Consider the following 16393-nt stretch of genomic DNA (forward strand, 5'->3'; position numbering starts at 1 on the left):
GAATCTGTTTTGATATTTGATATGTTAAATTCCAGAAGTTAGGCCCCATGAACTTTATTTTAATTTTTAAATTTTAAGCATAGCATGGTGAAATCCCATATTCTCAGGACGTTAGGCAGGAGGATTGCAAGTTTCAGTCCAGCCTGGGTTACATAGTCCCTATCGCAAAAATAAATGAACAAAAGTTAAATCTGATTTGGACAAACTATTGTTTGCTTAAAGAGCATTTTCCCCCCATGAGCAAAAATGGATGTCTGTTACATGGTAGGCTACTCTGATGGTGAGTTTTTAAGTTTGTACTTTGCATTGAACAAAGCAGTTTTGGAAAAGTCTTACAGTAGGCAAGACTTTGGGAATGGCCTAGGGTGAGACCCACTGTGTAGTCACAGATACAGAAGAAATGGAGCTCAGACCAGCCTCTTTACCTCAGCCACAGACTGTTGGATTAATACAACAGACGCCACATCATGTGTGCTGGGGGTCCCTGACTGACTCTCCATGGAGTCTTTTCAGGAAACCCCGTGATAAAAATTGGCTTCTCTAGCTCTTTATGTATTCTTGATTCTTTTCTAAAGGCAAAACCAAAGGACCCCTTCCTAAAGAAATACTGTAACCCTAAGAAAACCCAGGGCCTTGAACTCCAGCAAATAAAAACATATGGCCGGCAGATATTAGAGGTAAGAGATATTTGATTTTTGCTTAAGTTGTTATCGTAGTTCGGGTGTTATTGCTGTGAAGAGACACCACCATGACCATAGCAATCTTATAAAGGAAAACATTTAATTTGGAGCTGGCTTACAGTTTCAGTGGTTTAGTTTATTATCAGCATGATGCGTACAGGCAGACATGGTGCTAGAGAAGGAGACATGATCTGCAGACAGCAGTAGGAGACTGTCCTTACTGGGCATAGCTTGAGCATATGAGATCTCAGAGACCATCTCCGCAGTTCACAAGTCCTCCAACAAGGCCACACCCACTGCAACGAGGCCACACCCACTGCAACGAGGTCGTACCTCCTATCCGGACAACCACAGTTACACTCATATTTTATCCAGAATTACAATTAAACAATATTTATTTTGTGTGTATATGTCTGCCACATGTGTTGTGGCTGCTGCAGAAGCGAGAAGGTGACATTCCTGGCACTGGAGTTACCGGTGGTTATGGGTATCAGGAGCCAAACCTAGGCCTTTTGGAAGAACAAGTGATCTTCTTATTCTGTAGCCCCCAGAATGACATTTTTTTTTTTTTATGGGAAGGTTCTTGGGCACTTTCCAGTAAGATAATAAGACATTATTATCTTACTATCTATAACTCGATATATACTGATATAACTTTATATATAATACTAGATAGCATTGCTATATTTCCCTCAACAAACAAATATTTGAGATAAAGGTGTCAGTAATTGAGATCCATAAAACTCCAAAAGTTTGGCCATTGGGATTTGGTGTCATCTTTTGGGTTATTTGGCAGATCTTTATCTTTATGCCAAGACTTTTTTCTTTTTAAGCTTCATTTTTATCGTCTGAATGTGGATATGCAAGCCACACTATGTGACATGCCTTTACTTGGGTTCCAGGGATTGAAAACAGGTCATCAGACTTTGATGACAAACATTGTCATCTACAGATCTGCTTGAACATATATATGTTCTGTTTTTATTTTGTTTTTTGTTTTGTTTGTTTTTGAGACAAGGTCTTACTGTGTAGCTCTGCCTGGCCTGGAATGCATTCCATAAACCCAGGTTGATCTGGAACTCAGAGATCTACCTGCCTCTGCATGCTAGGGATCAAAGGCGTGTGCCAAGATGCCTGACCCCATATGTCTTCTTTATGGAACTATAAAGGCCTATTCTCATTTGGGTTGGAGCTATAGCTTAGCAGGACAGTGTGTTCTTAGTATTCCAAGGCACCAAGTGATGCTCAACAGGAAGAGAGAAATGCAGGTGAAAGAGAGCCGGCTTTGTCCATATCATCGTCTCTACATACTTTCTTTAGGTTTCTTAGATTTCACAGCCCCATCAGTAAAGAGTTAACCATGTTCTTTATATACATTCATCCATCCATCCTCCTATCTAGATATTTAGGTATAAAGATACAGCTAGTACATGCATACATATATACATACATACATACATACATAATGTTTTTGTGTAGGGGTACACCTGTCTATACATATACTTGTGGGGGCCAGAAGTCAACACCAAGTGTCTTCCCGTTGTCCTGGAACTCACTTTGTAGACCAGGTTGGCCTCTAACTCAGAAATTCTTCTTCCTCTGACTCCTGAGTGCGGAGATCAAAGGTGTGTGCCACAGTGCCTGGCAGAATTTCTTAAAGGATAAGATTTTTAAAGCTAGTAGCTAGAAAGAGAAGTTAGCATATTTTCTTCTATGTTTGATGGATATGTTCTTTGGTTGCGGAGGCACCCCTTTCTGGCTTTGCTCTAGCCCCCAAGTCCTTGTAGGGACATGTCATGCACCTTGTGCTGAGTCACTGTTTATCTTAATGGAAGCTGAGAAGTTTGCTTTTGCAGAGAGGCCAGAATCCTACTTTGTATTTTTATTACTAAACACCAAATATGTTCAAAGTACATATTGAACAGGAGAAGTTTTCACTTTAACCCCCTTTCCTATGTGATTGGCACAGACACTGATGCCACAGCTTTATGAATCCACACAGGTGGAACACGACAGCCTGAGAAAAGAGCTGGTCTGCTTGGACCATCAAGTTCCCAAAGCAGAGCCTTGGGGCATCAGAGCTGTTCCCTCCAATCTGATTCTCTTCACCTGGGAAAAGGGGACAGACACTTGGTGGTGTGCCTGTGTGTCTCAGCTGTGAGACAGTCTGCATCATTCTTTTTTCCAAACTAACCTACACATATTTTTAATAGGTACTGAAGTTTCTTCATGACAAGGGGTTCCCTTATGGCCACCTTCATGCAGCTAATGTGATGCTGGACGGCAACACCTGCCGGCTGCTCGATCTGGAAAACTCACTATTAGGTCTTCCTTCCTTCTACCGATCCTACTTCACACAGTTCAGGAAAATCAATGTAAGTTGTGGCAGCCGTGCATTAAGCATTGGAAAATACAGTTGGTGTGTACCTTACTCCTATCTCTCCCATGGAGCATTGCTGGATCTCTAAGACGCAAAGATGACATGGTCTCTGGGACAAGGAAGTGAATAAAATCATTGCTTAAAAATGACACACAGCTTAAGTCAGAAGGATGGGAGCCTTTGAAAAAGTCTTTGGGGTTACATTGGGAACGAGGTTGCTCTGAGCCTTGTTTCTTCGTGGAAGCCTGGGCAGAGGCAGTGAGGGCCATTTGCTGAAGGTTGAACATGACCCTGCTCTTTCTTCCCCAGACATTGGAAAGTGTAGATGTCCACTGCTTTGGCCACTTACTCTATGAAATGACTTACGGACGGCCTCCAGATTCTGTGCCTCTCGACTCCTTTCCTCCTGCGTCATCCATGGCTGTGGGTCAGTACAGGGCTTGGGAGTGGGGTTTGCTGGGATCTGGTAGTCTGCAAACACTGAGAAGGATGGAGAGCAAGTTGTGATCCTCCCCAGCCAGAGCACACCTAAGTGAACATTTGGATAGCTTATCTGTTTGTTCATCTGTCTGAAGCCTCTGGCGAAACTTGTATAAACTGCACTATAATTCTGAAAGCAGGAGGATGTAAAGAGGACTGTGGCCAGCTTGGGTTTGAATCAGAAGCAAAAGTGAGGATCAGGCAACTTGAAACCAAACTGGAGGAGCCAGGCAAGTGTCAGAGTCCCATCCAAGCAGGAGTTGGGGGTTGAAAGGAACTTGAGAGCCATGGCTGGTTGCCTGGAAGTTAAGGGCCTAGCCTGCCCAGCCAGGCCTCCAGATTTTCAGGTAGGTGGGATCAAGGAGTTGTTAAAAGCCTTACCCAAGGTGCAAACTCATCTCAGACCATCCCATCCTTGAATGGCCAGCTCAGAGCTCAAGACTGGAAGAAAGAGAGCCCAGGGTAGCTTTTGTGACACTGTTTGGAATATGAAAATCACTCTATCAACCTTTACTATGCCAAATGAGGCAATTCAGGAGAACAGATGTGGGCCTGGTGTGGTGTACACCTTTATTCCCAGAACTCAGGAGGCAGAGGCAGGTGGATCTCTGTGAGTTCAAGACCAGCCTAATCTACAAAGTGAGTTCCAGGACAACCAGGGCTGTTATACAGAGAAACTGTGTCTTGAAAAACCAAAGGGAGAGAGGAAAAAAAAAAAAAAAACACCCTTGGACTATTTCCTGCTGAGTTTGAACAGCTAAAACTAAACAGTAACCTGTGGATAGGAGAGTCTGGTCGTTTATAGCATCAGGGTGTTGGATGATGAGGTGTTAGCAGTTGGCACTTTGTGTCTTGGTTTCCATTTAAAGCAAGTAAGCAGCAAAATCAGGTTCCGAATTTTGCTTTAGTGTAATGTTTACTTCTCTCTAAAGAGAACAGTTGTATGAACACTATCTTGATGCTTTTCTCCATTTCTCCTTGGAGTAGACTTAGCTGTCTGTCAGCATGTGGTTTCTGAGGCATTTCTTTTGAGTCATTGATAATGGCAGTGTTTCCCATCCCCCACCCCCCATGTATGCCATCTGTCCTGATCAGCCTGCAGACAGTTGTTGCAAAGAGATGTCAAGCTTTTCCTCACCAAGTGGATCTGCAAGAGTTCTGTGGGACTAAAATGTGTATCTGTTCATTTCAAGTGGCCGTATTGGAGTCTACGCTGTCTTGTGAAGCCTGTAAAAATGGCATGCCTACCGTCTCCCGGCTCTTACAGATGCCGTAAGTCAATCATATGCATTGGTCGTAATCTTGATAACTGTGCTGAGCCTTGGATCACTGTGTCCAGAGCCCGGTGCCATGGCAAAGACTCAGTTTGGTCCCTGCAAAGTTGAAGCGACCAGCTTGCTATCAGTCACTTACAGCATGATATCATGACCCTTTCCTTGTGACTGCTCTGCTTAGTCCAGTTGCTGTCCTAGAAATCCAGTGTCCTCTCCACGCGTCCCATTACCATTAACACTGTGTGTGTTTGTTGAACTCCTAGTTTAGGAGATACAGTAGGAGGGGTCCTCCCTAGTTCTCTGTCTGCTGGTCCTGCTCCAGCTACCAGCTGGCCCCAGCTCGGTGTACTTGGTAGCTGTCAGGCCTTGGTGGGCCTGCCCTCCACAAGAAAGTGGTGTGTTCTCGGGCTCCTGTGCTTTTGTTTCTTTCATCTCCAAGCACTAGCTGCTAAATAGCTAATGAGTATCAAACCTTGTGCCAAGGGTTCTGTACTCAAAAGACCTCTTCCCGTCAGCACAGCTGTGAAGAGCTGAACTTGTAAAGGCCTCCTCAGGGCCTCTTCTTAGATGGTGTTCCTTCATGCAGAGGTTAAGGTGGTGTAACTGAAGTTAGACAAACTTGTGAATAGATTTCAGCTTCATTCTTCCTCCCAGGAGGACATAGATAAGCTTCCTTTGCGTGTTGAGAGGTTTCCCTAGTCCTGCTTTGTCTGCACCAGCTTGTTGTATAGCAAATGTATTCAGGAAGTAGTAACAGCAGCGAACAAGGTGGGGGACAAAGTGCAGCCACAGGGCCCTCATTCCTTCCTCTACCTGGTTAGAGATGGCCTGCTATAGGCCAGGCACTTCTTCCCCTGGAGAAGCTGATGATCAGAAGAAACAAGCCCTTCCCATGGACATGATACTGCAGCATCTGTTTCTAAACCAACAGTTACTAATAACAACGTATATGTGAGAAAATAGATTTACTTTGAAAACCACAGCATTCGCCACCGATTCCTGGGTCAGAATGCACTCGGTTAGGGAGCAGTGGGTGAGGCTGCCGTGCTTCAGTTTGCACTTGCATTGTCGACAGACATTCTGTCTTCCCCAGAACATTCCACCCCACGGGCTTCCACTTTGAAGAGGTGTGCCCTGTGTTTAGGGAAAATCTGGAAGTCGGAGGAATGGCAGGGGAGGGCCAGGATTCTACAGGGGTGCTAAAGAAGGTGATTGCCATTTCTGTGTGGGGTGGACTTCTATCTGTATCGACGAATTCTCACATTAAGAGCACCAAGTCACTTGGGCACTATCAGGGCAGCCCTTCTAACCACAGCAGGGTTCTTCCTGCTGTTGTTTCTAATTACATACCTTGGAAGAGAGAATTAATGCACTCCAGAACTGCCATCTTAGATTCCAGTCAGGACAGTTCAAAATGCACTAAGTCCTAGAATAAACCACCTTTTCTGAGGCAAGAAAACAAATAATTCTGTTTAGAAACATCTGTTAACTATATCTGCAACATTTTTGCATACTGGTATTTACCAACATATTTTTAATAAATATTTTATGGCCCATAGTGTTAAATATTACCGATCTGGTCCCTCCCTAAAAACGGCTCTGAAGGCACCAGTGACTTGGAAGCGCCTTTGCCTTTGCTGACAGACTCGGAGTGGTGGCTCAGGTGGGCTCGGGCTGATCTAACAGTACACCCAGTACTGAGATTAAACCCAGGGCCTTATGCATTTGTTTCTTTTCTTATAGATTATTCAGTGATGTTTTACTTACAACTTCAGAAAAGCCACAGTTTAAGGTAATACAAATTATATAATTTTTGTGTTTGTGACATAAGTAAGTTGACTTTGAAAATTATTTTTTAAAAAATAAAAGATTCATAATATGAAAAATTAAGAAACATCTAAACATTCTATAACTAGTTACTATTCTGACCATTTATAATGCATGGGGTTGGTTGTCTGTGTGTGTGTGTGTGTGTGTGTTTTCCTTTCAAGACAGGATTTCTCTGCATAGCCTTGCCTTCTGTAGAAGTTGTTCTGTAGACCAGGCTGACCTTGAACTCAGAGATCCACTTGCCTCTCCCTCAAAGTGATGGGATTAAGGTGTGTGTCACCACTTCCTGGCTTTTAAAGAACAGGCTTGGATAGTGTGGAACTTGTAGCAATCCTCTTGTGTCTGACTTCCCAGTGCTGGGTTATAAGCACTCCACTGTGCCTAGCTATAGGCATATATTTAAAACGTTTTATCTAATAAAATGAGAGGCATAAGGGCACTGTAATAATATGGAAAGCTGTTACTATTTAGGCCAATATCCACAAAACAGTGTGATCTGGAAGACAGAATATAAGCCAAACATCTGTATCTAAAGAAAAATTTGGACGGAGAAAAGGCGGTTGGAATGATGATCTTGGCTTTGGAATTTAAAGGCCAGAGTCAGGTCTTGTGCTGCTCTGTGGCTGCTGTAGCCGTTTGATATTTGGGCACACTGCCCTCGGCAATGGCTGTCCTGTGCCCTGAAGCCCAGGGAGCACAGCCCCCTGCTCCCGGATGCAGCGGGCCTCACACCTCCCTCGCTGCTCTTCAGTGGCTGCTGCTGTTCTAGGAATCTCCACATTGGTCTCCACTAGATCACTTGCATCCCTACTCAGACACCAGGGCTCCAGTTTCTCTACTCTCCTGCTCAGACTTGTGAGTGTTCTACCTGTGTGTATGTCTGGTGCCTTCAGAGGCCAGAAGAGGGCATTAGATCCCCTGGGACTGTAGGTACAGACCATGAGCTGCCATGAGGCTGCTGGGAACCAAACCCAGGTTCTGTAAGAACAGTAGGTGTAATTTTTTATTATTATTCTTATCTGTCTGTCTGTCTGCAATGGGGGCTCACTATAACCCAAGTTGGCCCAAAACTTGCTTCATAGCCCCGGCTAGCATAGAGCGCAGATTCTCCTACCTTGACTTCCTGAGTGCTGGGGTTAAAGGCTTGTGCTGCCTTGCCAAACTTATTTATGTTTTTTGACAGTGGCCATCATAATGGCTGTGAAGATATATGTTATCTAATGTGTGGCTTTTGATTTGTATTTGTTCAGTGTTAAACGTCTTTTTAACTGATGAAAACACCATTTGATAAGGCAGGGCTTTTTTTTTTTTAACCATTGTTTATTTTCTTTGAAGAAATTTTTATTAAAGCCCATTTCCCATTCTTAAGTTGCGTTACATTTTTTTCATTCATTTGCTTAAGTTCATGATATCAAGTCCTTATAAGTATTGTATTTTAAAGTGTCCTTTGTTGGACAAAGTTTTAGTTTTAACTAGTCCTTAAGTCATTCATTGTTTTCTTTCATCGTCTTTGTCTTTGGTGTTGAATCCAGGAGATCATTTCCAGCTGGTTACATTAAAGTGACAGACCTTACAGTAATACCCCACCTTAGCAGAGAGCCAGTACTGGTGGTGGGTGTGAGGAAGTTGCAGGGGAGGGTCACAGTCCCATCTGGACAGCTCAGAGATGTTGTCCCCCAAGCAAAAATAAATAGACAGACGATTTGTAAGAAAGAAGTATGAGTCCAGGGCCACGAGGTGCCTTTCTGAGCTTTAGGAGTTCACGGTATTTTAGGTGTTACAGTTAGGTCTTGCACCCATGCTGAATTAATTTTCAAATATGACTTAAGGTAATGATTTAATTTTACTACTTTTTATGTAGGTATTTAACTTTTACTAACACTCTTTTGAATCTCTTGTTCTTTCCTTGGTTGTGCATGTGTAAGGCCATTTGTCTGCACAAGAGGCATGTTTCTGGGATGTCTCTTCCTTGTCTATTAGCTGTGTAATAACTGGCTTTGAAGTGATGTTTTGTGAGATTATGTAATAAGAGGTTTTGATGCTGTTTGTTCTTTGAGACTGCTTTGGCAATTCTGGGACCCTCGAATGACTTGAAACATAGTGTGTTTATGCTTTAAGTTTATGCATCTGTGGCCTGAAGGTGCTGGCAAGGTGAGTGTAGCTGGTGTACACGGAGTGTGTGGCTTTAACTGGCTTTGTTCCAGAGGACCTCCACGTGACGACGGCTGCTGCTGCGTGTGTTGAGAACTCAGGAGACTCCAACCACTTCCCTCAGTAGCTCATGTACTACTTGTCTTTTCAGATTCCCACAAAATTAAAAGAGGCATTGAGAACTGCCAAGGAATGTATAGAGAAGAGACTCACCGAGGAACAGAAGCAAGTAAGCCGGCAGCTGTCCCTCATCCTGTGATCATTTGGTGACCCATTCACAGTAATTGGCTTTGGACATTTATGCATACATTTCACTTAGCCCACAGACATTTTGTGCATACTTGCTCTTAGCCAGATTTTGGGCTAAGTGCTGTGACACAGAACAGTATCTCCTAGTTCCGCCCTCTGTCTGCTCAGTCTGCATAGAACAAGCACATGCACTGCTGTGATCATCCTTTATGATCCAGTCTTGGCAGAACTCATGGGTGACATTCTTCTGTAAAGATCAGTGGCAAGAAGGAATTGGGAAACTGAGAAGGATCATTGTCACTCAGCATGTCCTTCTCCCAGAGAGCCAGACCTGGGCCACAAGCAGGCCAAGAAAGACCTTGTTTATCCATCCTAACAGCTTAATGTGGTCAAACACACAGGAAGTCTCATTAGGAGCCTGCTTTAGGTAGACTTTGTTTACACTTGTTGAGGATTGTGGTCTCTTTAAAGATTCACCAGCATCGAAGACTAACAAGAGCTCAGTCGCACCATGGGTCTGAGGAAGAAAGGAAAAGAAGAAAGATCTTAGCCCGAAAGGTAAGGCTGTTGTCTCTGTGTTCTCTTTTAAATCCTTGGCTACATGTGAAGAAAATTCTAAGGCTAATGATACACATGATGACACAGTTTTAACTTGGAAGCTAAAAGCATTTCTAGATAATGGTTTGGAACTTAACACACACATACACTAACTCCCACCAGTTAGGCCCTGCAGTCTTTCCTCCAGTCTGTTCTGCTCCTGTTTAATAGAAGATTATGTTCTTAGTGGAGTGTTGTACACACATACACACACACACACACACACACACACACACACACACACATACACACACATACACACACACATACACACACACATACACACACATACACACACATATACACACACACATACACACACATACACACACATACACACACATACACACACATACACACACACATACACACACATACACACACACATACACACACACACACACACACACACACACACACACATTAGTAGTATATAGTCTGCTGGCTTGTTAGACCCATTATGGCAGAAAGCAATTGGAGGAGATGGTCAGTATGGTAGTTTCTTGGTTTTATTTTCTCTTTTGACTTGTGGCTTCTCTGCATTAGTGTTAAACTGTATGTCTGGAATTTTTTTTAAACTCAGCTCAAGTGCTTTTTCTTTGCTTACCACCCACCCTTCTCTTATTTTTAAGAAGTCAAAGCGGTCTGCTGTTGAAAACAGTGAGGAGCAGCCAGTGAAGCTCAGCAACTCCAATAACTCAGGTAACAGGTCAGATGTTGTGTTGGGGCCTAGCATCCAGAGCTGCAGTGCAGTAAGCAGAGCAGAGATTAGGAAAACTCTGTCCCTGGTGAAGAATTGTGACAACACTCATGTTCCCATCTCTCCACTGATGGCTAGACTTCATCTTTCAAAGACAGGAGCATTTGACATGGAAGAAAATCAGGCCGTTCTGTGTAGATGGAAATTAGCCTAAATCTAGCCCATTGCTCTAGAGCCCATGTGGTTGAAGGATGCATTCCCTCAGTGAATTAAGGAATAGATTCTGTGGTGCGGTGGGGCTGAGGAGTGTGTGTGTAGCTTGAAGGCTAGGTGCTCTAAAGCTTGAGAGTGCAGGCGGTGTAGGTGGGAATATGAGTCCTAAACTCTAGGAATAGGATGAGAACCATGACACTGTCTTATCACAGAGTCCCAGGCTTGAGTTAGTGGGGAGGAAAGGAGGCCCTGGTGAGGACCAACATTTGCTTGGGGAATGGAAGCTGCTATGACTGGCATATAATTTCATATTTGGAAATCCATCCATTTGCTTTATAGTTCTAGGATGGACGGGGCTAGTCGATGGCAGGGGGAGATGCTTTCTCCAACCAGTACATGTATACACTAGTGACGCTGTTTAAGTAGCTAGTGCTTTGTGAAGCAGAGAAGGCCTCCTCTACTCTTTACCTTCCCAAGAATACGCCTGCTCTCTTCCACATGCAGCAGAGGGACCACCAAGGAAATCCAGGAGCAGGGTAGGGATGTAGCTTAGTTGATAGCGAGGCTGCACACGACCTTTCACTCCTCTAGTACAGTGAATTAGGTGTGCTGACACGTGCTTGCAGAGAGCACTAAGCAAACAGGAGGATATTAGGGTTATCTTTAGCTATAAAGCAAGTTTAAGGCAATCTAAGACACACGAAACCGGTCTAAAAACAAAAATCCTACCCAAGATACCTCAGGAGTTTAGGAAAGCCAAATGCCAGTTATTGATGAAAAGTTCTAACTGGTCTAGAATCACAAGTTCAGTTTTCTGTCTTTAAGATCTGTTAGTGATCAGCCCTCCTGTTGTATGGAGATGAGGAAGTACTGTGACCGCTGTGGTTTACTTAGGACCCCAGTGTGCCCACAGGCACTGACACACCCTCTGAGTCATCAGTAGAGAGATAGTAGAGCCTAACCTCAGAGCTGCTGGTGGCTGCTCACTGCTGCAGGACAACAGCCCTCCCTTTGAGTGCAGAGCAGAGGCCTAGGCTGTCCTCTCCATAGGACCTGCCTTCCTGGTTCCACACAAGAGGCTTCTCCTGGCTACTTAATGAGACTCACCAATGGTTGAATGAGCAAAACCTGAGTGGGTGAGTGGCACACACCTTTGATCCCAGCACTTAGGAGCCAGAGGCACATAGAAAGACCCTGTCTCAAGAGTCAGATGTGGTGATGTATGCCTGCAGTCCCAGCACTAGAGACTAACATGGAATAAGGGTGTGCATGTAAATGCTTCAAGGTGCTCTTGGGCGAGACTTCCACAGGCTGCTGTGACCATAGTCATCGGTCATTACCCAGGGTTTCGATTGGCTCAGGAGAGACACTGCAACTAGTGTTGCTCCTGTCTCCATTGGTCAATAACCCTGATGAGAGCCTGTCACCACTAGTCCCATTCCTAATTTCTGTCCTTCATCACATGGTTCTACAAGCTCGACATGCTGGGCTAATTACAGACTCTTCAACAATGCTCTGCTCATGCTAAGTTTCAAATGTCTGCCTTGAGTCCCCATGAGGATGTCTCTGTTTTTCTTTGCAGGGTCTGGGGCCAGCTCACCTCTCACATCCCCATCCTCTCCAGCTCCACCCTCCACAGCAGGTTAGTAATAATGTGCAAGGTGAAATGCCTCCTTTCTCTCCATCAACAGGGGAGGTGGGCTTGCCTTGGCCCAAGCATTTTGGGGGTTAGACCCCACCTGTCTTCTCCAGAGGGACATATGCAAATCAAAATATGTGTCATCTAGAGGCTGGGTTCCCAAGCTTGGCACCTGGGGTCCTCTCTCAAAGCTTTCTGTTTGCTGAAAAGCTCTCTTTTCTTAGGGAAAAACAAATACGCTGCTGTCCTGGCCTTTGTCCTACCATACTTTCCTCCTGCTGTGGGTTTGTCAGAGCAGACAGGACGTAGAGCAGAGTAAAGGATGCCTTCCAGCCAATTTCCTGTTAACCTTTTGTTCCCTGCCCTGTCCTCTAAGGCACGTAATTATCTGGCTAGTCATCAGTAACTTTTGTTCCACCTTGTAAACTAAATCAGATACTGTGAGGATTTCTTGAAAAAAAAAAAAAAAAAAACTGACAAGGAATTTGTAGGAAGTACCTACAAAAACATCAGTTCTGGAATACTGTCTTATGTCTTTCATTTTTGAACTAAGATTTTCTTTTTTTGACCATTTGCAAACTAGCAAAAACAAGGAAGCAGTGTTTCTGCTTCTCCTTGCTGTCTAAGAAGTTGGTCCTTCCATTCAGTTCATCGCTGTTCTTGAAAGAGTCCTTCCAGCTGTTTGACCAGGAAATCTTTGGCAGGGTTGGTTTGAGCCGACAGTACCGTGCACTTTAATGCTTATGGTGTTGCCCAGGAACAACCAAGAGTGTTAAAGTGGTTGACTTTAAATGACGCTAGCTAAGCCTCCTGGGAAAACAGTGAATGTAAGAGATCCAGGTTTGATTGACTCTCCTTGCTGATTAACAGGATTTACTGTAGAATGTTCTAGGGCTGGGGCCAGTTTTATGTAGCAAAATGTCAGGTCATAGGGATGATTCTCTTGTCTTTAACTTTCTCAGTAGATTTTACGAGGAACTTCCCAGTAGACAGAACTGTTTGGGCTAACCACACATTTCTGGAAATACACGGTCTTCCTATTTTGAGCCATTTTTCAGATAATGTGGTGTTATTTTCTATCATTTGTATGTGCTGAGGAAGTGGAGAAAATTCTGAGACTTCTTATCCCTGGTTACCAGGGGAACATCTGCTTAGTGTGCAGCGCTTCCACTTCACTGTGTGAGTGATAGTTCTGGGCAGCCTCTTCCCATTCTCATCTCTAGATGCCCTGTTTTAGTCTTAGTCGAGGGACCCTTCTAGGGGGATTTTCTAGGTTCCTTTCTTTAAACGGGAGCAATATCACATAATAGCAACTTTACAGAAGCTGAGGTAACGTTGAGAATGAGAGAAAACTGGAATTTTTTTCCTGTAGCACCCAGTGAATATGGGAAGAGCTTCATCTAAAGACAGTGGGGTGGCAGGAAGCAGTGCTGTGGACTGAGAGGGACATATTTTGAAGTTCCAGTGCAGTGACTGTCAGGAGAGGCTTCTGAGCCAAGTAACAACTCTTATTTTATTTTATTTTAATGCTGGGCAATTCTTTTTGTTTGTTTATTTTATGTATTCGAGTACATGGTCACTCTTTTCAGATGCACCAGAAGAGGGAAGCCATCAATCCCATTACAGACGGTTGTGAGCCACCATGTGGTTGCTGGGAATTGAACTCAGGACCTCTGGAAGAGCAGTCAGTGCTCTTAACAAGCTGAGCCATCTCTCCAGCCCCTTTGTTCCTTGAATGACTTTATTGACAAAATTAGTGACAGAATTATTCACCCCAAAGACACTCTGACCTCTACTGGCTGTTACTTATGATGAATCTCAGGGCATTTGCCTAGTGACCTAGCATTGCAGGTGCTAAACCAGGTGAACACAGAAGTCTGCTCACCTCACATGTATTCAAGATACACTTACAGGTGGTCTGGAGTTCACCAGGAACCGTGTAGCCTGGTTACAGACAGAGACAGATGGGCTTCAGCTGATAGCAATGCCACAGATGTTCCAAACTCTCAGGCATAGTTCAAGCAGACAAAAATTTCTCTCAAGCCTGCTAATACTTTCTTCCAGTAGCTCCCTTGAAATAAACATTTTATTGACAGGTAGTGGTGGTGTATGCCTTTAGCCCCAGCACTCAGGAAACAGTCACTAGTAGGCTTAACTGTGGGTAGCAGTGTTTGGAAGGTAGAGGCTCGCTCTGTTTTTAGGGCTTCTACTGGCGGGGTGAGGAGTGTGATTCTCAGCCCTGTGGGTCAGCCAGGTCAGGCCCTGCGGAGAGACAGCAGCAGCTCAGCGTTGGCCAGTGGAGTCGAACAGTGGGGCTGTTTCTTACAGCTTCAGTTTTAAGTGATCATGGTAACCAGATCGGGGCTTGTTTAGCTGCATTTAGGATTTGGCAGAAGCGGCAGACATTTCTAACTGAAGAGCTCTTACCAGTGTGAGCCTTGTTAGCAGCTGAAACCTTCTCTGTGGCTGCCTCCTTTGGGATTGCTTGAGATCAACACTAAATTGTGACAAATGCAGTGGTGGAGTGGCATTCTCTCATACTCTGTAGTAAGGCTTGATATTTCTTCTTGTTTTCATTTTTTCTTTTTTTTTTCTTTTTTTTTTTTTTTTAGTTTTTCAGTGAAAAAATTTATAACACTTTTCTACTGTTCTATGATGCATAAAGATAGCCAGCTTTAAAATTCCTTTATCTTAATACACCATATGCCATGTGTTACAAGGAGCATTCATTCTCTGTATTCATGGAGCTGAGTGTTTTAAAAGGTCCCAGTTTACACATAGACAAATATTCACTGTCACCATATTTGGAGGAGCAGTGTGTGTGTGTGTGTGTGTGTGTGTGTGTGTGTGTGTGTGTGTGTGGTGAGAATTCTGAGGAGCTCGGTGAAGTTGGTGAATCCATGGTTACAAGCAGGTAGGATCCTCAGAAGTGCCAGAGGTGGGGCTCAGGTGTTCTGGAAGAGCAGCATGCAGTCTTAACCTCAGTACAACGCTCCAAGCCTTCTGGGGTGAGGGTTAAGATGGGATCTCATGTAGCCTCAGATTATTTATGCATTGGCTCTTTTTAGAAAAAGTAGATTTGCAAAGGAATTAAAGAAGCTAAATAAATCTGAAACTCATTTTTGATAAGCACATTTAAGTGATATGTATTCATTGTCTCATTTTTAAAAGAAATAGCCATCTTTAAAATGTATATGAATACACTGTTGCTGTCTTCAGACACCAGAAGAGGACCTCAGATCCCATTATAGACGGTTGTGAGCCACCATGTGGTTGCTGGGAATTGAACTCAGGACCTCTGGAAGAGCAGACAGTGCTCTAACCACTGAGCCATCTCTCCAGCCCCCTTATTGTCTCATTTAATCCTCAATGTTTTCCCTGTCCAGTGAGAGTGGATTTCAGTTTAACTTTGTTTTAGAGAAAAACTGAGCCTCTGACAGCATTGAGAACAAGACCAGTCACAGGTGAAGCTGCAGCAGCCAAGTTTGAACTGGATCCTGCTTCTGGTCATTTACCCCACTGTCTGAGTGCTTGCTTTTTTTCATGGAATATCCATGACCTTTGTTTCAGTTACATGCTGCTCTGCGGGAGTGGTAACTCTTGAAGCAGGGCCAGGACACTCGGGTCCATTCCCAGCTCTACCAGCTCTCCACTGTGACCTTGAACAATTCAGCTCTGTTCTCGGAAGCTGGCTTTTATTTTATTTTTCTTCAATTAATGTTTTCTGATAAAATTCTAATTAACAGCGAAAATAAGTTCAAAATGGTGAAGACATGACAAAGGAATGAAGCTTTTAGCATGGCAATCAACATGTAACAACCTATGGGTACTTTTCAGAGAGACAAATGTTCTAGACAAATGGAAAAGCATGAGAGCCATGCAGGAGTCAAAGCACAGCTCAGACCTGTTGCAGGTTTTTTTTTCTTCCAAGTAAAATCTCTCCAACCATCATTATTTTTAATCTACTCCAGACTTCCACCTCTGAATGTGTGGAATGAGAGATGTGCAGTTGTCTTCTGTAGAGAGCTTTCTAAGAAGCTGGCTTTTGAAAGAATTCTTGGGCTAGTGAGGTGGCTCAGTGTCCGTAAAAGTGCCGCCAAGCCTGACAACCAGAGTTCTATCCTGGAACCTACATGGTAGAAGAGAACTATCTTCTGCAAGTTGTTCGCTGACCTCCACACTGTGCTGTGGCACTTGTAC

General features: G+C 43.9%; 1 protein-coding gene across 1 annotated transcript in view; it reads left to right on the top strand.

Moving 5' to 3' along the window:
• PXK (PX domain containing serine/threonine kinase like) overlaps window positions 1-16393 on the top strand; it is a 60352-nt gene that overhangs the window by 38236 nt on the left and 5723 nt on the right. The window contains exons 9-17 of the mRNA XM_080926396.1: window positions 576-677; window positions 2894-3055; window positions 3370-3487; window positions 4734-4812; window positions 6558-6606; window positions 8947-9024; window positions 9516-9602; window positions 10274-10343; window positions 12137-12196. Of these exons, the coding sequence (XP_080782522.1) occupies window positions 576-677; window positions 2894-3055; window positions 3370-3487; window positions 4734-4812; window positions 6558-6606; window positions 8947-9024; window positions 9516-9602; window positions 10274-10343; window positions 12137-12196 (805 nt within the window). The remainder of the gene's footprint in view (window positions 1-575; window positions 678-2893; window positions 3056-3369; window positions 3488-4733; window positions 4813-6557; window positions 6607-8946; window positions 9025-9515; window positions 9603-10273; window positions 10344-12136; window positions 12197-16393) is intronic.

The sequence above is a fragment of the Micromys minutus genome (genome assembly GCF_963924665.1).
Source record: "Micromys minutus genome assembly, chromosome: 12".
Lineage (NCBI taxonomy): Eukaryota > Metazoa > Chordata > Mammalia > Rodentia > Muridae > Micromys > Micromys minutus.